Raw genomic sequence first — 24,870 nt, 5'->3', positions numbered from 1 at the left:
CCTGTCGTTATTTCTGACTGGAGAATCGTCGAAGAAATTTTGTTTTTGTCTTGGAGGATACGTGTAACACGAGAGAATGCCAGGTTGATGTTTTGATGATTGATGTTTCTATTTTTTTTTTCTTTTGCACTTTATTTTCTGTAAACTAATTAAATTACTGTTCATAAATGAGCTGATTTTTTTTTTTTTTTTTTTTTGAAATAGCAACTAAATTTATCTAAGCTTTTAATAGCATGTAACTAAATGTATCAAAGTAATGTTTTATATTGAACATTTATTCAATGTAAACATTCAACTTATTTATGCAGCTGATTTTAATCTAGTTACATAGAAGTTAAATTCTTGATTAAAATATCAATTTGTATGCATGAGTTTATTTATTAATTTATTTTGATACTAGTTGTACCCGCACTTCTTTGCCCGTAATAGAAAATTAAAAGGTCTTTTGATTCGCCTGTATATTTACAAATAATGTATGGTGAATTTTCTCGCCAATTGGCTTGTGCCCATGCTACGGTTCCACGTAATGATAATTTCGTAATTTACTCGTCCATCTTATGAGAATTTTGTTCTTAAAATTGGAATAGAAAAAGAACCACATTGAATTTTCAAAAAATCGCTTCGAGGCGCACACCTCCATGCTACAAACTAACTTTGTGCCAAATTTCATGGAAATTGGCTGAACGGTCTAGGTGCTATGCGCGTGACAGAGATCCTGACAGACAGAGGGACTTTCAGCTTTATTATTAGTAAAGATTAGTAACCACGTGTCCCTATGTTGATGCTTGTGCAAATGAAAGCAGGGTAGGCAAGGTTTTTACCATCCTGTTCAAAACCCTTGTGTCCAAAACTGTACGAAAGTGTCCAAAACTATTTCTTTGAGAAACTATATTTTGCGAGAAAATATCAGAAACGGAACAAAATGTGTCAAAAATACATTTTTTTTTTGGACTTTTTACAAAATTTATTTAATATGAACATTTAAGTATATGCAACTTATTTATGCAGCTGATTTTAATCTAGTTACGTAAAAATTAAATTCTTTATTCAAAATTTCAATTTGTATGCAGTGTTTTTTTTTTTTTTTTTCTTTTTCCATAAACCACATTTTTCAACATATATGCATGTGTGCATATGAATGAGTTCAAAATATAGTACAATAATTGACTTAAATACGATAAACTACAATTTTTCGTAGTTACAGAATGTATTATATTAAAAATATGAGTTTTATCATTAATTTCTTGCTCTTTATTCTATGGTTTAAAATAAAAAAAATTCCTTAAAACATCATGTAAAACTTATTTGCAAAAACCATTAAAAAATCAAGCTTTTTTTTTTCACCTAAATATTGCACATTTAATAACATTCCTTTGAGTTATAAATGGAACTGAAATTAGTTATCTTGGTAGTGCTGTGGACTTCCTTTCATAACTCTACCAACTGTTACATAAGGAAATTTTTAGGTAATCAAGTTATTCGCAATTTTTTAAAGTAAAATGGTCTTTAAATGAACATTTTGGAGAAAAATATTATCAAATATTCATTAATTAAACCTCATTAATATCGATATTTATACATTACGAATAATGCAGTAAATACCAATAGATTAGATTACACATCTTTAGCTTTAGCATACTTTTGGACAGTTTTAGACAGTTTTGGACGGTAAAAATCACCTGTCTTGTCCTAAACCAGTTTTGACAGTCCAACCCTGGTTTCCCCAAGTTAGATCTAGATACTTAGTTCAGGATGTCTAAGTAAGAGTATGGCGGAAAGGTTATAGAAAATCAATATAGCTCTTGTATAGGCTTGCCAGATTTCTGAAATGTTCAACCAGTATACCTGTCCCCTCCCTCCCCCCCCCCCCACGTAGCAAGTAGTCAAAAGGGTACACACCCCTAGGGAGTTTTTAGAGTTTAGAGGGTTGCTCATTCTCAATGCTACAAATTAATTATGAGCCTAAATCAGGGGAAATAAAAATTAAATAATACATGACGCAATCACACACACACAGATACATTTAAACATTTTATTTCCTACACGTTGATATTTTAAAGTTATTTTAGTAAGAAGGAAAACTTTGAATGAGCAATAAAAAATTGAACAATATTTACGTGTTCTTTACATTGACCAGGACTTTTTTAGAAAGTCTTTTTTGTTTTTAATCTTGTTGTAAAAATCCTCACAAGCTAATCCAATATTAATTTTACAGGTCAACGTTACAAATCTGTACCTCAGAGGCAGACTAACGTAAGTCCATAATCGTTACTTTACAAGAGAAAAGAAAAACATTTATCTGGTGCATGCAAAGGATTGGGATCACGCTCTTTTAACACTGGTAAATAATTACAGATGACTTCTCTTTTTAAGAATTACGTTTGCATGGCTTGATGCGAACTAGGATTATACATACAATGCAGTAACAAGCAGAAAATCGAGATTTTTGAACTTACGTCAATCTGGCTCTGAGGTACAGAAATGGCAGATATTATTTTAATAATCCTGCACAGTTAATTGTTTTAAGACTTTTTCGGTCATCTGTAACCAAATTTATCTTTTACTAGGACAGGAAGTAAATCGGCGGAGACACCGGGATTTTTTCTGAAAACCGGGAACTCTGACAAGCCTATTCTTCTATGATTAAAGTGAGGGCAAAACGTTACTAATTAATTTTATAAGCAACTAGCAGTACCCGCACAGAGATGCCCGTGCTAAAAATTTAATGGAAATCCGTTGAATAAAAAAAAATTGACGCCCCCTCCCCCTCTGATGTGAAATGATCGTTTTTCTTTGTATAAAATGCGTACACACCTTTTCGAAAAGAAAAAAAAACTATTTAGGTTTCTTTGGAGTTTAAAACTTTTTGTCAAATCATTAAATTAGATTTACAGTTGCTTTAAAACTCGATTTAGCGAGTGAAGCGGTTTTTACTGCAATTTTAACTATTTCGCGAAATAAACAAAAAAAAGACATCAAATAATATCTTTCAAATGTAAAAATAATTCCGCAGCTCTATTGTTTATCGCCAAACTTGCGCAGCAACCACGCTATCATAATCCCCATCCGTCTAACGAAAAATAAAAAACATCCCTTGGAACATTCAAAAATCATCGTCAGAAAAAAGAAGAAAATGTCGTACATTTCACTCGGATAAAAACAAATCAAAAGTTTCTTTTCTTTCAAAACAAATTGCCAAAACAATGAATTACATTAATGGTTGCCTTAAAACAATAATCCTAGACTGAACTGCTCAGCACCTAACGTGCCAAGCGACCACGCTACCGGCAATAATAGGCAATTTACATGAAATTTGGGCCTAAATTTGAATAAAAAAAGAACTATTTATCGGATTTTTTTCGAATTATAGCCTATGTTACTCAGTAAGAAAGCACCTTTCATATAGCGAAAGAATTTTTCAAATAGGTGCAGTGGTTCCGGAGATTACCTCGAACATATAAACACACAAAAATCCGCCCTCTCTCTTTATAATATTAGTAAAGATAAAAAGAAGTAGTATTTCAAATGTTTACTTCAAAAAAATTACAATAAATTAGAAAGATTACTACAATGGCTTACATTTTATTACCTACTTGCAAAGTTCTTCATTCACTTAAGTAGTAAAAGTTGAGCAGATTAACTTTTTGACTGTGTTTCGAACTAAGCCAATTTTTTGCTTATTCTGATATCTCACATGGTGAACTCTGTACCACTCTGCATGGTAAGTAAAGCATTCCACCTCTATTATTATGTACTTACAGAGGCGGCGATTGGGACTGAAAAGTGTGTGTGTGGGGGGGGGGGGGGACCAAAAAAAAAAAGACAACTGAAAGCAATAGGATTTCTAGTAGCAGCAAAAATATGAAAGAAAAACAAAAGAGAAAAAAGTACAAAACTTTGCTAAGGCTAGTTTTAAGAGCATATGAGTGGTAACTGATGTAAATCTAACAGCTTAACTCACGTTATTCTTAAAATTTTGATGAATTATGTACACAATAACTTTCCCCAAAGAAACACTTAGGATGGTAGGTTGGATGTGATTATACTTACATTATGTACCCTAAAGTATTTAAAGACAGGGTTGGCTTTTTGCCGGCAGAAACTAGTTTTTGCCCTGCCAGTGGCAGAAACTGGTTATAACCGGTAAAAACCGGTAGAAACTGGCAAAAACTAGAAAATGTTTTTAATAGCTCTAGTAATTACTTAATGACAGGCAATTAAGTAAAATAAAACATATAACTCCATTTCGTCATTGCAAAAACTTAATATAATAGCTATTTAATAATTAGTGTAAAAATATGTTAAATAACAAGACTGACATTTCCAAAGCAAAGTAAAATGTATTATAGTTGAAATTGCTATGTGTTAGAAATTTTAGCCTTGTAATGTTGTAAGTAACAAATTTTTCAGTTTGTTTATAATTATTTTGTTTGCATTCAATATAAAGTGTAATATATCAAATATTTAAACAAATACAGATTTTTTTTATTTCATTAAACTCTAAAATTCAGGAACTTGTCATTTTACACTTAATATAACAGAATAAAGCCATTCTCAAAGAGCTCCTGCTGCTGCAACTTACTGTGCTGATTTAGCAAACAATGCAATAATAGAGCTTGAAACGAAATATGACTGCAAAGTATTATCTCTAGTAACTGATAATGAACTCAAGATGGAGTTAATGAGGAAAATTATTGAAGAAGATATGCCATCTGTTACAACTTATGGGTGTTCAGCTCGTTACTTAAATCTTCTTGAACTGGATATCACACCAGATTCTCTCATTAAACATGTGGTTTCAGTCCAGAAATATTTCAGAAACCATCACAGGCAAGGAGCTTGGCTAAAGAGTATCCAAAAGCTGTGAAACCACATATACCTTGTAATAGGCGGTGGAATAGCTAGGTGGACTGCTTAGAGTCGTTTATGAAGAATCGCCCATATTATTAACAAATACTAGAAGAACATGAAGATGATATTCATGACAAAGGTATTGTTTAGATTATAAATAATCAGATGATTCACAAAAAAGTTAAACACTTGCTGCTGCAGATAAAACCTGTTGCTATTGCTCTGGATTCAGTTTAAGAACTGCTCAATTGCAGAGGCTTGCGATGTTTGTATTCGTTTAACAAAAGATGCTCTTATGTGTGCTTTTGAGAAGGAAGTGATGCACAAATTTATTCAAGCAGTTACTGATAACCATTTACTCCTCTATATGCTCCATCCAAAGTATTTGGGAGTAAATTTATCATGTAATCAAGAAGAAAGTGCCCGAACTTTACTCGCAAATATTAACCCTGATTATGTACCTTATACTATAGCTTTACAAAACAAATTGATCCCTTTTCCCGAAACCTATTTTTCCAATCAAGTTGTAACAACTACTCCAGCTATCGCATGGTGGTTCAATTTGAAAAAATGTGATATAGATGAAAGTTTTGTGAATCTTGCTTGATTTTTGATGATACTGCCTGCTAGTTCTGCTGGGATTGAAAGAATCATCGCAAATTTCTCCTTTGTGCACAACAAATTGAGAAATTGTTTAGGTTTAGAAACTTCGTCAAAACTTGTATTTTGTTAAGGTTGCTGCAGTGTGAAAACAATGTAAAATTTGATTTAAATAGTCATAGTGTTGTAAATAAATTGTATTTGGGTTAATATTTAATTATTTTTCTTATACATTTTCTATTGTATGTCAGGAATTGCATTTATGTCATTTTTTGAGTTTCTGCCAGTTTCTGCCATAAATGTGGCAGAAAAGGGTTTTTGCCATGCCGGTTTTAACCGGTTTCTACCAGTGGTTTTTACCGCCTCGGCAGAAACCTGCCAACCCTCTTTAAAGATGTCACAAACACTTGGTAATAATTTCATTAAGTAAGGCTTGTTTAAGTAAAAGAATTGATTCATTAATATCTAAACAATGAATACATAAACTAAAAAAAATTTGAAAAAAAAAAAAAAAACAACTTCAAAATTGCTCTAAAAAGTGAAAAATAATTTTATTCTTTAAACACCATCAATAATACTTTTAAACATAATTTTTGAAGTTGGCGCTAAAACGATCGATAAAATCATTCACAGCCATAACTCAACTACAAGTATAAATTTAACCAGGTCCAGTTTCTTCACTACCACATGCATTACGCATTGATGACAGCATATTTGAGTAACGATATAAATGTTTCGTTCCTAACTTTGGATGATTTTTTGATAAAAATATGAACGAAGCATGGTTACACAGGATTTTACTTTTTGTTTTTGCGCCAACTTCAAAAATTATGTTTAAAAGTATTATCGATGGTGTTTAAAGAATAAAAGTATTTTTCACTTTTTAGAGCAATTTTGAAGTCGGTTCTATTTTTTTTCAAAAATTTTTTATTTCATTCTTTTTAGTGTAAATGTAGATATTTCAGTAAAAGTAAGAAGTTACCTAGTAAGAAGTTCGGCTCTATATCACTGTATTGCTTTAGAAAAGCCTTTATTCAAAATTATCATTACAATTACTATTAATGTTTCTGTTATATGGCACCAAACTTTTATAACAATGAGTTTCACATTGTCCCGTAGATGAAGATAGCGAAGACAATGTGAAAGCCAAATGAAGCGAATACTCTTTAGTCTCAACTCGAGATCTTTATTCAGAACCACGAATGAACGTTACATCTCCTTATATACAACTTGAGAAAGTGCTGGAACTTTCCAGACTTGGAAAGATACAGAAATTAATAGAACATTCGAAAAAATACGGGAAACAGTAGAAACGAAATTTTAGCAATATTCACTTTGTTCTAGTCGGGATTTGAACCCGGGTCGCTCGTGTGGGAGGCGAGAATTCTACCACTGAGCCACCGTTATCCACGGATGAAAAGTGCGAACTTCGCTACAATATCATTTTAACCATTTAATAGGGAAATTGCATAAAATTTACTGTTTTTTGCCCATAACTTTTTTTCTAAAGAACAAATATGGTCAAACAAAGTAATGGGACCTAAGTTGATCCATCCCCTATCCATTAAAAAAAGAATCATCAAAATCGGTTCACTAGGTGAGACGCTATGAGTGGACAAACAAAAAAAAAAAAAAAAACATACATATGGTATGAACTGATAACCGCCTCCTTTTTGAAGTCGGTTAAAAAGTTATTGCTTGTGCTAAATAATGTTTCGTAAATAGATATAGAAAGTAAAATAAATAATTACGATCTGAAAATTTTGACAGTTCTGCTTTTCTTATAATTTCTAGTCTTAGTTTCTAAATTGGAAAAAAAAATGAACCATAAAAAGGGAGGCAGTTGCCCTCCCTTGCACCCCTCCCCCCCCCCCCCCCAATCGCCCGCCACTGTGTACTTTGCTTTGACATTCTATAGTATCCTGTTAATATGCATTTTGTGTTTTCATTTCTAAAAAAAAAAACATTTTTACAAGAAAGACAAAATTATTAGTTTATTTTTAATACATATCCTTAAGTGTATTCTTGAATTAAAGCATTAATTCATGCTAAGAGATGTAAATTTTTGGAAAGTTTTGAGGCACTGGAAAAAAAAAAGTTTTTTTTCCTGGAAAAAATGGAAAAATTGAATTTTAAGAATTATGTATTTAACAGCTATACAGTCAGACCTTGATATAAGGTCACCCCTTGGAACTTCACGAAACTGACCTTATAAGTGGGATGAACTTAAAACCGATTCATATATACATGTGTTTAAGGAATAAACATATATGTAAAGAATAAGCATGTATAATATATATTAATTTATTTAAAACGTTTAAAAATATCAGTAATTAGGTTATAATAATTTAATAGATTTGAACCAATTAAAACCTTTGAAATCAATAAGAAATTTTAAAATGATTTTCTAGAAACTTCATGTAGAGTAAAGCTGCTTACAAATATGCCCAAGTCGAGAACTGATGTGCAACTTACCTAACTTAAAATTATCATTAATACTGAACTAATAGGTTTTTCTTTAACTTAAGCACAATGGTTTCTAATTGTTTTCTGAAAATTTTCTTCGGCTTCTCATGACTGGTGAAAAAGTACAATATGTACACTCTGAGTTCCCTTGTTATTATTTTATATTTTAGTGTCTTTGTCGTAATACAGTCGAACCTGTCTATCTCGAATTTCACGAGATGGAAAAAAATTTCGAAATAAAGAGGTTTCGAGATATGGAGGTTTTGAGAAACTTATTGAAATTTGGAATCTGATGATGAAAATTTTTGAATTTTATACCAAAGACTAAGCATGCGAAATATTAAAATTCTTCCACAATAGTTTTGTTCTACTATTTTATACTAAGCACTTTATTGCAAGTTTAAGAAATCATTTCGACAGTAATGAAAATTAGCATACCTTTTGCAAGCAAAATATGTAGTCTTTTATTGTTTTTTGGTGCCTGATTTTTTTTAGATTCAAATATCCTCTCTTGAGGTTGACAATGGCTGAAAACCCATCTTGCCCTATTGTACATACTTAACTTGGCGGCAATTCCATTTTTCTTCATTAATGGATTGCCCTCCAAAAATTCTAGAAATTTCACTTTTTCATCATTTGAAAAAATCTTTAGCTTTCTTTTCACGCCTATCATCTCGGTTTTCTAAGTAATCACAACTTCAAGCAAGAGATCACTCACGGATCAGTACCTAAACCAGATAACAGATAATCAAACGGGTTTTAATTTGAATGATCTTCAATTACGAACTTGAAAAAGTCACCCCACATGTCAAATCTGTCAATCCCAGCCCTCTCCTCATTGTCCCATTCCCTGTCCTCTGCTCTGCTTCCGAGAAAGTGGTCGAAATGACTGTCCTTTCGTTAGTCTTTCTGAAAAAAATAATACCTAGGTGCATTTCTCCTTTTTTCCCCCTGCCCTTGAGAATAGTGCTACTGTTTCTGTGTTTAAGGAAAGTTGTTCGCTGTTTTGAAGATTGCTGGGCTTCGAATTCGAAAATGTCAGCATTGCTGGAATTCGAGATATAGAGGTATTCGGGATTTTTTTTTCGAGATAAACATGGAAAATACATTAAATTTTGGCTGAAAATGAAGGGAAATTAAAACATTTCGATATAGACAGGTTTTCGAGATAAGCAGGTTCGAAATAGACAGGTTCGACTGTACTTACTTTCTTCTGCATTTGGTACACTATATGCTACGTTAATAGGAAAAACAACTTTTAACTTTTTTAGGATCGTATGTTACGAAAAATTCTTGGAAGTGAATCTATTAAGTACTGAAATCTTTTAAAGAAATCAAACAAAAGTGAGCTTATAAGCGATTTACATATTAAAACTTGACCATATATCCGATAAGATATAACATAGAATTTCTCTTCAATGAGCGGGGACTTTAGAAAAGTGACCTTATATGCGGGGTGACCTTATAAGAGAGTGATCTTATATCGAGGTCTGACTGTATTTTCTATAAAAACATGAAAAATGTTTTTAAAATTTTAAGATCTCTACAATTCATATTAAGTTTTTTTTTTCTTTTTTAAAGTGTAAAGTAGGTGAAACTTTCATAATTAATAAACAGAAGCTTTCTTCGTTCAAAACACCAAAAATTATCCAAGTTAGTCAAATCACCATGAACTATTAATTTTGAGAAAGAAGTGACTTTTGTAAATTGTTTAATCAAGTGCCTTGAAAAATTTGCTTTTCTTTTCCTAAATAAATTGTAAGATTTCACAGAGAGTTGCATTCTTTTCCACTTTGAGTTTGTGACATATATTTATGTACGGAAGCACACATCAAATGGCGATATATGCGCATTAAAATTTTTATTTACGTATTTCCACTAGTTTACATTATTGATGCAATAATTCTGTTCTGTGCATACATTTACTTTGTTAATAAGAAAAATAGACAATACTTTAGTGTAAAGGGAAAGTAAATTATCTTATAGTTTACATTATCAAAACATACTACACATAAAACAAATATTTAATCAAAAAAAAAACTTTGAAATGAAAGAATAATAAATTTCTGAACACAATTTTCTTGTAGAAATTTTCAATTTTTTCCAGAGTAAAAATAAACCCTCTTAGGAAAAACCGAAAAAAAAAAAAAAAAAAAAAAAACCTTTTCTACCCTAAAATTTCCTCCCCCCCCCTCACAATTCTTATCTCTAGTCATGCTCTTTTTCAGGGATGCACAACCTTTTTAAGACAGAGGGCCACAAATAGAAGAATTCACTGTGTTTAAGGACATTTCAAAATGTGGGGGGGGGGGGGGGGGGCGTTTCCAAATCATAAAAATGCATGCACAATGTGTTTAGCACTGCATTTGGAGCTATATGTGCAATTTTGCAATATGAAGCCAATTTCTGCACTCATGCAGAGATAATGGTAAAAAATCCACAAATGAAAAATTTCACATAAAATAAAGCTTAAAATTAGCAGGTCAATATACTCATTATTTTAATTTTTCTTAAATAAGCTGTATAACTAAAAAAATTAATTTTAAAAAATTTAAAATTCAGATAACCTTAAGAATGACACAATAATTCATTGGTATCATATGTAAAATAGTGCTGAATTTTCATTAAAATTTGTAGTGCTTCAAGTACGTAGTTAGAAAGATGCAAAACAAAAAAAGGCTTCCATTTGAATTTTGTTCCCAGTTTTGGACTTGCTTAAATTCATAACACAAATTTGTTTGCAGATGTATTTGCTGCCAAAGTGGCATTTACAGCTGCATTCAAAGAGGCAAATTTTTCTGGCAATGAATAAATAAAGGAACCAATCCAGGATTTTTATCTTTCTGACAATTTTTGTGAAAATTTAATGTCAGCATTATAGTTTTGTGAATTTTATTTCCAAGTCTATTTTTTAGTATTAAAAAAGCAAAAGAATGAAAAACATTAAAAAAACTAAGGGAGCGAAAAAATTCCCTTGTATTATATCTAAGTAGGCTTTGTACTGTGTACTGTTTTGGAAAAAATCAGAAAAATAGCTAACCAGAAACGGATGCTAAAAGATTGCTGCACAATCACAAGCAATGCACCAAGATTAGCTAAGCATATCTTCCAAGAGGAAACCAAAAAAGAAACTAGTATGTTGTGGCCATCACGAAACTTTCTTCTATATTTTTCTTTTTTTTTCTGATCCCTCCCCATGCTTGACGAGGAAGCAATATTCCCAACAAAAACAAAATTACACATGAAAAAACTTGACGACCATCCCAATGTCTGCATTATTGCAAAAGCAAAGCAAAGAGCGAAAATTGAAAGTTATTTTAAAAGCCTTGCTTGAATTAATTACAAATATTTTATTTGTTAACAAACATAAGATGGCAACAGTTAAAAATTTTAAATCATTGAAATAATATTTCCGATCATTTCCATACAATTAAAATCACGAGAAATACGCAGACGATAATCTATTACGATTTATCTTTCTTATTGTTGCACTAATAAAGCTATTTTTATTCGCTAAAAAATAATGATAAGAAAAATAAATCAGCACCTCTTGGCGCGATTGGCGCCAAAATTGAACCAAAGCCTGTTTACATATGGATTCACATATATTCCAAATTTCAACCAGAACGTAGCATTACTTCTTGAGATAGGGCACTCACAATGGAAAAAAAGAACGGGCGATTGCGCTACCCCCTTTTTAGCTGTTGACACCAAAATAAAATCAGCCTTTATACCCACTAAGGGCTACTTGCCGATAAATTTTTCTTTCATTCCGTTCATTATTTCTTGAGATACAGCAGTCACAATTGACGACAAAAAACGTTCTATAGCTCAACCCCCGTTTGAGTTATTGACACCATAATTGAATCAGCACCTGTTCCTGTTACTGGCAACATATGGACCAAATTTTGTTTGATTCCGCCAGTTACTTCCTGAGGAATAGCAATCACGCGTAACTCAAAAAACGTCCTATTGCTCCACCCCCCTTGGAGGAATTCGCGCCAAAAACCAATGGGCACAAGTTCACATAGGGGCACATATGTGTACCAAGTTTCGTTCAATTTCATGCGGTAGTTTTTGCTGTAGAGCGGCCACAAAAAACTGGTCACACACAGACGTGACACACATACACACACATACACACACACACACAGACAGACAGACATTTTCCAAAAATAGTCGAAATGGACTCAGCACACCTCAAAACGTTCGAATCCGTCAAAATTCGAAATTCGAAAATTTGCACGAATCCAATACTTTCTTCTATATATTAGATATAGAAGAAAGTAAAAATTGTAAAACTCTACGAAAATGCATTCAAATGTATTTATTAATCTAATCAGCTCAACACTCCATTTCCTTAATAATTTTCATTTTGATGAAGTTGACGCTTTTTTGTTACACTCTTTCTGTTAGTGCGATTTTTGGGAAAGTGGTAGTTCTAAATAGCAGAAAAATCTATCTCTACTGGTCGTTGAAACTGTAAACAAGAAGGATAAATAAAAAATGTTGCACAAATTAGTTTTAAAAAATGTTAAAAAAAAAAAAAAAAATTAGCAAGTTTTTTTTTTTTTTTTGCATTTTTAAAGAATTTACTGCGGGCCAGTTCAACAGGCTTCGCGAGCAACTTTTGGCCTGCGGGGCATACGCTGTACATCCCTGCACTTTTTACTTTCTTCTATCTTACTAATATTATAATATGCGAAAGTTTGTCTGTATGGATGTATGGATGGATGTATGGATGTTTGTTACTCTTTCACGCAAAAACTATTGAACGGATTTTGATGAAACTTTACAATAATATAGCTTGTGCATCAGAATAACACATAGGGTAGTTTTCGTCCCGTTATGGGGGGCAAAACCCCCTTAGGGGGGCAATAAGACACAATTTTTGTATAAATTCTCTAATATTGGGATGAAAAAATACTTGCACATATTTACATTATATGTCCATCGAAAGCTCTGATTTTTCTGCTGAAGATGGCACCTGTTCGAAATTTCTAAGTAGAATAAAAAACGAGTTATGAGCTTTTTAGATCCATGTTCGAAGGCTTTCCTCAACTCAATACAGTATTTAGTGTATCATCTCAACTCCCAGTCGACAGCGACGATTGTTGTATTGTTGACTTTCTTTGCTTTTCGTGATTGTTCAAGGCTTTTCTCAAGTCAAATCTTGAAGTAAGATTTTTGCACAAGATTGGCAAATAATACATGATTTGGCTGATGATTTTCCATTTAAACGGAACTTTAATGTAATTAATGGTTTTCGTTATTATTTATGCTGATTGAACACTTACTCATTATCCAAACAACCAGCAGATCGCCAAAATTTTTGCAGAAAGATTTCCGTAGCTGATGCATTTGGCAGTTTTTTCAACGTTGCTGTTTTTGAAGCCGAAGACTACGTCATAATGTTTCTCAGCTTTCACCATGTAAACAAAATATCGCCAATCAAAGAATTTTCAAAAGACTTTTTATTGTGTTAAATAATCCAGCAACTAAATTAGGCAAATCCATAAACAGCACAAAAACTTCCATTAATTTTCCTTTTAGCACAATTTCAAACAATCACCAAATTTTATTACTTATTTTGGTAACATTTCGGATGAAACCGTTTAGCGCCATTTTATGGTGACCAAAAATATCTCAGCATCTGGCGACGATATCTCTGTAACGAAAATTAATATCATATCGTTTTACAAACTAAGGAAAGAATGGGGGAGCATCATCGAAGGTACCCCGAAACGACTTTCGCAAATTCGGTAAAATCGCACCAAGAGCCACAATGATTAAAATTTCCCGAAATAACTAAAAAAAAAAAAAAAATAAGGGGATTACGAGCGCAGCTACTTTTTTTTAGTCACTTCGTACTTCATTAGCCATACAGAGAAGGTTTTAGACTCCATGTTAAAAAAAAAAAGTATCAACAGATTAATCTTTTTAAACATGAGAAGATTAATTTCATGTTTTTTAAATTTGTATATGCTTAAATATAGTGCTTTCGTTTCTAAATCAATACTACTTTGTTCTTTATACTTATTGCTATTTTAGTTTAATGGGTAAGGAAGAAACTCGATTTTTAATCACGTCAAAAAGATGTGTTTTAAATTCTTTCACTTAAAACAGAAAACAAAAGCAAGTAACGATTTTTTCTAATAATTATTACTGACCCAGGCAACGCCGGGTATTTTTGCTAGTATCTAATATATAGAAGAAAGTATTGGATTCGTGCAAATTTTCGAATTTCGAATTTTGACGGATTCGAACGTTTTGAGGTGTGCTGAGTCCATTTCGACCATTTTTGGAAAATGTCTGTCTGTCTGTGTGTGTGTGTGTGTGTATGTATGTGTGTGTGTGTGTGTGTATGTATGTGTGTGTGTGTGTATGTATGTGTGTCACGTCTGTGTGTGACCAGTTTTTTGTGGCCGCTCTACAACAAAAACTACCGCATGAAATCGAACGAAATTTAGTACACATATGTGCCCCTATGTGAACTTGTGCCCATTAGTTTTTGGCGCGAATTCCTCCAAGGGGGGTGGAGCAATGGGACGTTTTTCGAGTTACGCATGCTTGCTATTCCTCAGGAAGTTACTGGCGGAATCAAACAAAATTTGGTCCATATGTTGGTATTAACAGGAACAGGTGCTGATTCAATTTTGGTGTCAATAACTCAAACGGGGGTTGAGCTATAGAACGTTTTTTGTCGTCAATTGTGACTGCTGTATCTCAAGAAATAATGAACGGATTGAAAGAAAAATTTATCGGCAAGTAGCCCTTAGCGGGTATAAGAACTGATTTTATTTTTGTGTCAACAGCTAAAAAGGGGGGTAGCGCAATCGCCCGTTCTTTTTTTCCATTGTGAGTACCCTATCTCAAGAAGTAATGCTACGTTCTGGTTGAAATTTGGAATATATGTGAATCCATACGTAAACAGGCTTTGGTTCAATTTTGACGCCAATCGCTCCAAGAGGTGTTGATTTTTTTTTTTTTTTTTTTTTTTTTTGCGAATAAAAATAGCTTTATTAATGCAACAATAAGAAAGATAAATCGTAATAGATTGTCGTCTGCGTATTTCTCGTGATTTTAATTGTATGGAAATGATCGGAAATATTATCTCAATGATTTAAAATTTTTAACTGTTGCCATCTTATGTTTGTTAACAAATAAAATATTTGTAATTAATTCAAGCAAGGCTTTTAAAATAACTTTCAATTTTCGCTCTTTGCTTTGCTTTTGCAATAATGCAGACATTGGGATGGTCGTCAAGTTTTTTCATGTGTAATTTGGTTTTTGTTGGGAATATTGCTTCCTCGTCAAGCATGGGGAGGGATCAGAAAAAAAAGAAAAATATAGAAGAAAGTTTCGTGATGGCCACAACATACTAGTTTAATGATCACAATAAACGATCTCTCTTTCATGTGCATCTGTTCAATATGTTTTTTCATATTTGCCTTTCTATTGAAAGTCTTCTCACAATAGGCACAGGAATGTGGTTTATTACTGTGCACGTTCAAATGAGACCTAAAACTTCCCCTACTAGTAAATGTTTTCTCGCAATAACTACAAGAATATGGTTCTTCTCCAGTATGCGCCCTCACATGCTCTACCATATTTGCAGGGTGCTTAAAAAATTTTCCACAGTGATAACAAGAGAACTCCGTTTCTTGGGTATGTGTCTTCAAGTGACGCTTCCAATTTGAGACGAAGCGAAATGCTTTCTGGCAACGACCACAGACGTACGGCTTGTCTTTGGAATGCACCCATAGACTAATAATAAGAGTAGACCGAGCTTTCTCATTCTTGCTGATGAAGAAAATTGGTTCATAGATGTATCATGTGACTAGTGGAAGGGCTTGGCGAAGACTTTGGCAGCATGGTTGCTAGATGGCAGCATTATCTATAGTTTGGCACTCGACATGTATTTTAAGACAATGTGTTTTCATTAAAAAAAACTTCCAGGTGCAGAGATTGAACTGTTTTTCTTTTAGTTATGCATTATTTTGACATTAGTAATAGTTTTTGATCAGTTTTCAGTAACTTTTATTTCATTTGGAGCTGTCAGCGTTGGCGTGAACGAAATGGCGTAAACGTTTTACGTTAACGCAAAAATGTACTAATCGGTATCTTAAATTGAAACTGTAGGTAAAAATCTTACCGTTTGCCGATTCTTCTAGGTCGCTTGCATCTTTTATTGCTTAGAGAGTTATTGAAATTGACTAAAGAAAATGCACAATACTATCTAAACGAAAAACTCACTATATTAACAAAATATTTACAACTTAGAATAACAAATTTACAAATTGGACTTCATAAAAGATTATTCTTCCGTGTTCCATCAATTCTATTTATTTTATTTCTCGCTGGCGTTGATCGTCTGCTACGATTAACGCCCGCTGTTGCTAGGATATCCACCAGTCACATGGTTTGGTTTATGAGCAGCAAAAGGGTTGCCATAGCTCGGTCTACTCTTATTATTAGTCTATGAATGCACCCCCAGGTGAATTTTCAGATAGGCGGCACAGGTAAATCTTTTCTCACAATGATCACAAGGATACGGCTTTTCATTAGTATGCGTCCTCATGTGAGTTTTCAAACTGGAATTAGTAGTATACGTTTTTTCGCAATGCTCACAAGAATACAGTTTTTCTTTGATGTGAGTCCCTAAATGCTCTGTCAACATTGATATATCGGTAAATGCTATTTTGCAATAAACGCAAAAATATGGGTTTTCTTGAACGTGAGCCTTCAAATGCGTTTTCAAACCCGAGTTCTGAGAAAATGCTTTGTCGCAAAAATCGCAAGGGTATGGTTTTTTTTTTACAATCCACTCTCAAATGAATTTTTAAGGCTGCATTGCAAGAAAGTGTTTTTTCACAATACTGACAAGTTGAAATTTCTTCGGTATGTGTTTTCAAATGCTCATCCAATTTTGAACTCTGAGAAAAAGCCAGTCTACACCGATGACAAAAAAATGCCTTGTCTTGATGTAATCTCCTCAAATGCCTTCTCAAACTACCAGTGTGACAAAATGTCTTTTCACAATTATGACACTTGAAAGGATTTTTCTTTATACGTGTCATTAAATGCTTATTCAAATTTGAACTCTTATTAGATGTCTTTCCACATGGTCCAGGGGAAGAGTAGAGGGAAAAGGCCGGTTCTGCCGCAGGAGGCGCAATGCGCAATATTGCGCCTCCCACTCCCCCTCTGACCTTGGGGATGACCTTGGGCTGCCCCTCCACCCCCTGCCGACCCCCCCTCCACCTCCTCCCGACCTTGGGGTTGCGCCTGAATCTTGAAGAAGGTTACGGGGGTTTTTCGCGCGTTTTTGAATATTTTCCCGCGTTTTCGGACTTAGAATATTTTTTGCGCTTTAACGGTTTTTAGTGATTGTAAATTATCATTTTTCACAAAAATTATTTTTTTGTTTTAAGTTGATGGTCCCACCAACCAGCCCGGTGTATCAAATACACCCCATCAACTTTTTTTTTCATCTGCCAATGCAATTTGCATACCAATGCAGATCAATTTTGAATATATCAAAAAATAAATAAATAAAATTTCCTTTAAAAAATTTACGAAATAAAATTTCCTTTAAAAATATTTTTCCTGAAACATCAAAGAAAGTTTCAATTCTAAAGTCCTTTTTAAAAGTAGACTCACCAACAGATGACTTCTTCTTCTTCACATTATTTTTACCAACTTTACATTGTCACTCTTGGAGTTGCTAACTTCATATCACTAAGTCTATCAATTTCTAGCAACATATACGATTTTAGTGCACATGAACATAGGTGGGAATATTTAACACTCACATTCAATTCATTCTGCACATAGATTTTATGTTAACAAACACACATAAATATTAAAATACATTTGGGACTTTTAGCGGATCATAATTAAGAGTTTCAAGCAATTCACTCATTAAATAATCATTTCCTGACACCTGGAGATTTCATTCAGGGCGTCATAGACCGAGGGGTTTTTTGATACCCAGGTATCAGTCCCCTTCCTCAGCTCAGCCAGGAAATCATAAATCACACACATTCAGTCACACATTCGCACACATTCACTCACACATTCATTCTCACATTCACTCATCCATTTAAAATATAAAACTATATACACTATATACAATTAAAATGTGGCCAAAAAAAAGCTGCATCTGAAAAGCAAAGGAATTAAAACATAATGAAAAATCTGCTGCAAATGCTGAAAGGAAAAAAATCATTAATCACAAGCATACACTAAGGTACCTTTAAAAATAAAATAAAAATAAAATAAATAAAAATGAAAAATTAAAATAAAGATAAAATCAAAAATAAATATCAAAATTAAAAAATAAAAAAAAATTAAAAATAAAAATTTTTACAAAAATAAAATAAAAATAAATGTTTACAGTTAAGTTGAAAAAATCATTAAGTTAAATGGCCATAAGAGAAAAAAAGAGCTCATCTGGTTCAATCTCCGTCATCCATTTCAATCCAATCTTCTATTTTCAAATCTACATTTCTTCAAATATTTTTTTACTTTTTTTCTGTTTTCAAAATTTTCATGTCTTCACATTGTATTTTCAAAATTTTCATGTCTTCATATTGTATTTTCAAAATTTTCATGTCTTCATATTATATTTTCAGTCTTCTCATTATAATACTTAATTTTCTTCAATATTCATTTCTTCTCAAATATTTTTTTCTGTTTTCAAATTTTTACAATTTTTTTCTGTTTTCAAATTTTTTCAATTTTTTTTCTTCTGTTTTCATAATTTTTTTTTCTTCATTTTATGATGCTGTAATGGCCATAGGGATATGTCGTTACGCCGTCATCCATGATATAACGCTTATCGTCAAAGGCACATAATGCAATTTTACTTTGCTTCACAGTATATAGTCGATGTTTTTGACTTTGAATTCTGTATTGCACTTCTCGTGTTGTCTTGAAATTTTGTAGACATTCTTTATAATTTATATGCTTTATTTTCTTGCATACAACTGACCTAGCAACACCCTTTGCCGTTTTCTTCTCTGTCTCTTCGGTCTTGATTGAATACATTTTTGGACGAAGTCCAACAAATTCAACAATTGGTTTCCCATTCAACTCGTCCTTGAAGCAGCCTATTTTTTTCCTGTTTTCAATAGAGTAGAGTGGATGATTCTTGTCATAATCTGATGTGTCGTAAAGATGTTTATTCATGGACATATGATTGAAAAAATTATTTCCTTCCAATTCATAACAAAGAGAATCCGTGTCTGTAAAAAGTAGGCGGGCCTTTGATCCATAAGTATTCTTGATTACATTGTAATGATATCTGTACATTAAAATCTTGCTTAAATCCAAAATCGTCATGCCCACGTAAAGAGGTTTACACAAAGTGAGCGAGATTTTCTCCCTTTCCACTGCTACAAGATCATTATCAAACATAGAAAATCGTTTAAAGGCCGGAGAAGCAACTAATTTTTTACTCCTCTTCTCATTGTTTACTAATTGGACGTCCACACGATTTCTTATATTTTCCATCGTCTTCCCATAGATGCTATTATTCATGAGCTTAAAAAAATCTTTTTCAAAGCTCGATTTTGAATTTTTTCTTTGCTTGGTGTTAAAATCAATATATTTTTTAAGCCATGGTTTTTGTTTAAATTGGAGGATTTTATGAATTTTTTTAAGTTTTAAGCCTTGTTCTAAATAAAATTGCAAATTTCTGTAATGGAGGACGTAATTATTCTTTGCTTTCAAATTTGGGATTAACTTTTCCTGACCTAAATATTTTTCTTCCGGTAGCAATGATTTAGCAAAGGGAGAAAGATCTGCAAACTCGATCTTCATTTTTTCGACCGCCAGCGGATAGTCAGAATGATTATCATGCAAATGTTCGGGATAGTCCATATCAACTTCCAAAATATATCCTGTGTCAGCATCTTCAGGTATTGACATCAGCCATTCCACTGTTTTTCCTTCTGCAGAAATCCAAGAAAATTCTCCATAGGGAAGACTTTGTGTCATGGCCCAGCCATATAGGTTGTTGGCGTCCAAATACATGATATATTTAGACGGTTGTGTTGCATCATATTCTTTCATGTATTCGTTGTTTGCATGCGAATACCTTTGTCCAATCATGGAAATGCCCCCACGAATGCCGCGTTCGATGAATAGATGCATATCTGGGTCAGTAAATAGTTCTAATGGCTGTTGAACCATTTTTAAACAACTTTGCCAGGAGAGGCCTGCGGCAGTCATCAAGTTCAAGCATTCAAGGGAATAAAAATTAAGACAAAGTTCCCTGAAATTTTGGAATATGTCGGAGAGCTGCAAAATGTCGACCTTCATATACAAATCGTGATATTCCCCCATATCATGTATCTGGAATGTGTCCCAAACATTCTTGGCATGTTGATAATCATCATCGCTGATCTCTTCATCTGTCAGACTACTGTAGAAATATTTTTTATGAGGAAGTTGTCTTTCTTCAAATTTTTTGAAGTCATCCATGTATTCATATGGATAGATCCCTTTTCTGAGGAGTAAATTGTAATTTTGTTTAATATTTGCTTTTAATATTTTAAATTTGGATTCATCTAAATTTTTGGCTAATTTTTCTAGGGATGCTGTTAGGAATTGATAACTATCAATGAAATTTAGGGATACATTAATATTATTATGCTTTTTTGTAATACTGAAAGAAATATATTTTTCCATAGTAGTTGGAATTACATGGATGTCATGATCGTGAATTTTTCCCAATTCTTGCATGATGAGATGGGCGTCGTAGTGCTTCAGATTATGAAACACTACGGGAATTTTCTTTAGTAATCTAAATTTTAAATTACAGGAACTGTGCAAGGCGCCTCTATATTCACCACTAATATGGTCGTGGTCTCTCACACGATCCCTATTCAATACTTTTTTGCATATTGAACAGTGAGTAGCTGCCCTAAAATTTGCTTCATCCTGTGACGTCATCTTGATTGGGACTATATTCGTCATAATTTCAGCCAGTTCTTCTTTTTCTTTTAAAATATTTATTAAAAAATGATGTGCTGCCTCCGGTCCTCTGTATATTTGTATCGGCTTGATGCATTTCCCATCAGGTCCCACGATGACATAGCCATAGCCGCATGCTGTATGTTCTGCAACATTTTCAGTATATGAATTACTTTCCGGTCTCACATCTCCATCGATCTTCTCGATAATCGATTCGAAATCCGCATAGATGACGTATGGCAAAGGGTGTTGATAATGGACATTTTCAAATTTCAATATATTTTCACCGACTTTCGGCATCTTAATGTTCTGTGGAGAGTGTTCACTGCAATACTTCAAATGATCTTCCAGAAGTTTTTTCTGCGAGAAACGATGCAGACATCTCTCACAGTAGAAACGTTGATGCTCGTGCTTGGTGAGGTCAGCGAGGAGACGAGACATATTCTTGATGAGGCAGTAATGATAGGTGGCATCATTAGATATTAGTAAAAGATTGATACATTCTTCATTTTTATGCTTGGATATATGGAGCGGGAAGACTTCCTCTTCTTCATAACCATAAATGTTAATCCTCAGATTATTTAATTTTTCAATTGTTGAAATCTTCGACACAGGTACGGGACATGGAACCTCTCCTAATTTTATTTCCTGCTCATGCTGCGTGTAGTGGGCGACTCTTTCTGGAGATAGTTTCCGATCAATATTCATCTTGGCTGCGAGAAGGCACCAAACCAAACATTTTTGGTCCTCGTTTTGAATATTAAGTATGGCTTTTTTGGCAGCAAGTTTTCCAGGAAGTGGAATGTATGAGCTTGCTGCCAAGGGGTGATATTTTGCTGTTGGGATCTCCACATGTTGTATCTCTTCTAAAATCCATCCAGATCCTAGCTGCTGGAACTCTTCTAAATTTTTTTCAACACATACCATGGCTTCATCTAAATGTTTTTCAATGGTTTCTTCAACCAGTTCCGTCACGAATTTACAGCTAAGATATGTTGAATTCATTTGTTCCTCGCCGTCGGATCCAATTCTTGAAAAAAGGGCCTTGACGATAATTCTCCACTTCATCGATTGTTTTTCCATCATTTCTTCTTTCAAGAATGCAAGTATTTGCGATCTTAGTTCTTTAAAACTCATTTTGAGGTCGGCGGCATTCGTGGGGGAGGGTGTGAAAAACTCCGTAGCGAATGTATTGAGGGCACTTCTACGTGCGGGCCTGTGACGTTTAGGTGCAGGTCCTTGCTCTTCAGCCTTGCGTTTCATTGGAGCGCTATGAGAAACTCTCACATGTTGCATCAAATTAGATTTTCGGTAAAATTTCTGCTCACAATGTGAGCATGTGTGAAGAGGCTCTCCGTGAGCCGCACGCTCGTGTCTCCTCAAATTGTCCAGTCTCATGAAGGTCATATCACAGTCCTTGCATTTTAGCGCGGCAGGAGCAGGTGCTGAAGCATGAGTCAGCATATGGCGAGTCAAATCAGAGTTACGAGTAAATCCTTTGCCACATTCAGTGCACGAAAACGGTTTCACCGCCATATGGGTCTTTATATGCTGATTCAAATTGAACTTTGCCGCAAAAGTCTTTCCACATGTCGAACAGGCCTATCAAAGAGACAAAAAATCTCTTTTAGAATCAAGCTTTAAAAAGCAAAGTTTTCCCATCGAAGCTATTCTCTACGTTTATTCTTAACGAAACTATTCTTAAAGTTTATAACGAAATTCTAATCTCTACGCTTATTTCCCATCAAATGACCATCGAAAACCTATTCGCCGCTCTGAAAATCCTAACAAAATAATCTAACACATTTTTTCTAAAAAACCCTATCACGAATCTGAAAACACATAAATACAATTTCTAATAATTTCCTGCGCGAGTCTGAAAACACGTGAAATACAATTTTCCCCGTCCAAAACATGTTATATAATTCTACACAAAGTACTTTCATTTTATCAGTGAAAAAGACCAGAGGAGAAATTTTACGCTTCATTGATCACCAAAGTAAACATTAGGGGAGTTAGTCACACTCTATGCGTCAAACGGAGAAACAGTAGGGGGTCCAACTTTCAATGTGTCGAATTTCTTCACCCTCGCCAGCTCATAGCAAAGAAAGGGAAGCTTTTTGAAAAGAAAATCTTTCTAAACAAAAGTGTTTTTTCTTAAGCGAAATAGTTTTTCTAATATAAATGTTTTTAACTTGTAAAATTTTTTTTCTCTAACTGATATAAATATTTTTTAACTACTTGTAATCAAATAACTGTTTCTAACATAAATATTTTTAACTAAACAAAACTTTTCTAACATAAATTTTCAAACTAACAAAAATAACTTTTCATTCAGCAAAATTTTTTTCAAACAATTTTTTTTTTCTAACATAAATTTTCAAACTAACAAAGTATTTTTTTTTTCTAACATAAGTTTTTTCTTTTACAAAATAATTTTCAACTAACAAAAATAACTTTTCATTAAGCGAAACTTTCTCAAACAAAATTTTTTACAAAATAATTTTTCTCTCATCAATTTCTCAAACTAGTAAACAAATACATTTTTTTTTTCTCTGACTTTGAAAAACAATCACAATTTTTGGCTAGCGTAAATAGTTGTAAACAATTCAATATTTTTACACAAATCCCAAATCGCGAACCTAAAAACACATAAATACATTTTCCCATCCAAAATGTTTTAAACACATGATACTATTTTTCAGACATGATTTACGGTAAACTAAAAGTGTTAATTTTTTTATAGCATAAATTTTCAAACTAACAAAATTTTTTCTCAAACTAACAAAATTTTTTTCTCAAACTAACAAAATAATATTTTCATTAAGCAAAATTTTCTCAAAACAATTTTCATGAAGCAAAATTTTCTCAAAATAATTTTTTCCAACTTATAAATTTTTTTTTCTATTTTACAATAACAATCAAAAAATATTTTTACGTGTAATAAACAATCAAAAACTGTTAATGTCTGAAATGTAATATCATTGAAATATAAAATGAACTTACATGAGCAGTCTTCGATGCGGAGGGGACATCCGAAGAGGGCACAACAACCGAAACATCCGGGGCCAAAGTATTGAATTGGCTAATCCTAGGAGATGCAGGTTGCGAGACTCCACTGGGTCCGGCCTGATTTCAAAATAATAAATACATATTTAATAAAAATATGATGATACAACACATACTCATCAAAAAGTGAAATAATACTTACAATTGGTGCAAATCCAGGAGGAGGCATAACAACAGCGGGCTCCAACATGGATGTGGGAACACTTGCCATCAATGTGTCCCATTCAGTCTCATCCATACCAAAGTCGATGAACTGCAAAAAAGAATATATTATCAGTGAACAATAAACTAAATTACAAAATTCGAAAGCAGAGTTTTGCTAAGTTAAAGTGAATTAACGTTAAACTTAATTTCAAAAATAATATATTAAGAATTTCGAACTAAAATTAAGAATTAACTGCAAAGTTAAAAATTAATTACAAAAATAAGAATTAAAAGTAAAAGGAATAACAAGAATAAAACCAAATTAAGAATTAAACTTACGTTGGATCCAGAAGTAGAGGCAGCGTTTTCCATGTTTGAAGACATTTTCTACTACTAAAACTGCTAAAAATATTAAAGTTCAAAAAAAATAAGCTTAAAAGCAAGAAAGCACGTAGGCAAGAGAGAACGTCTGGTTAGGTCGATGCGAAACTCAGAAGTGAGTAATTTTCGTAATCAAGGCCCTTTTATACTCGCGATGACGTCAATTCGTTAACCAATAAGTTTAAATTCATTAATCAAGGGTATGTGACGTAGAGGAAATCGACCAATACAGGATCTTAAAAGTGACATCACTTCTGACCAATTAAAATTAGTTTAGAAGGTGACATATACAAAATCAGTCCCCCTCTCTGATCTCGTGATTCTGATTCATCTGATAACACACTCATAGCAAGCAACGATAACACCTTTCAACCCCCG

General features: G+C 33.1%; 1 protein-coding gene across 1 annotated transcript; it reads right to left on the bottom strand.

Annotated features, from left to right (window-relative positions):
- Positions 1-4,798: 4,798 nt before the first annotated feature.
- LOC129223339 (uncharacterized) lies at positions 4,799-24,582 on the bottom strand. The gene is made up of 4 exons (XM_054857906.1): positions 24,451-24,582; positions 24,110-24,220; positions 23,905-24,027; positions 4,799-4,843 (listed from the first exon to the last, which is right to left on the bottom strand). Exons 1-4 carry the CDS (start codon positions 24,493-24,495, stop codon positions 4,799-4,801), a joined length of 324 nt encoding a protein of 107 aa, XP_054713881.1. The 5' UTR covers positions 24,496-24,582.
- Positions 24,583-24,870: the final 288 nt, after the last annotated feature.

The sequence above is a fragment of the Uloborus diversus genome, chromosome 5, assembly GCF_026930045.1.
Source record: "Uloborus diversus isolate 005 chromosome 5, Udiv.v.3.1, whole genome shotgun sequence".
NCBI classification, from domain to species: Eukaryota; Metazoa; Arthropoda; class Arachnida; order Araneae; family Uloboridae; genus Uloborus; species Uloborus diversus.
Note: the sequence above shows the minus strand (reverse complement) of the source record. Positions and strands in the feature narration are given on the sequence as shown.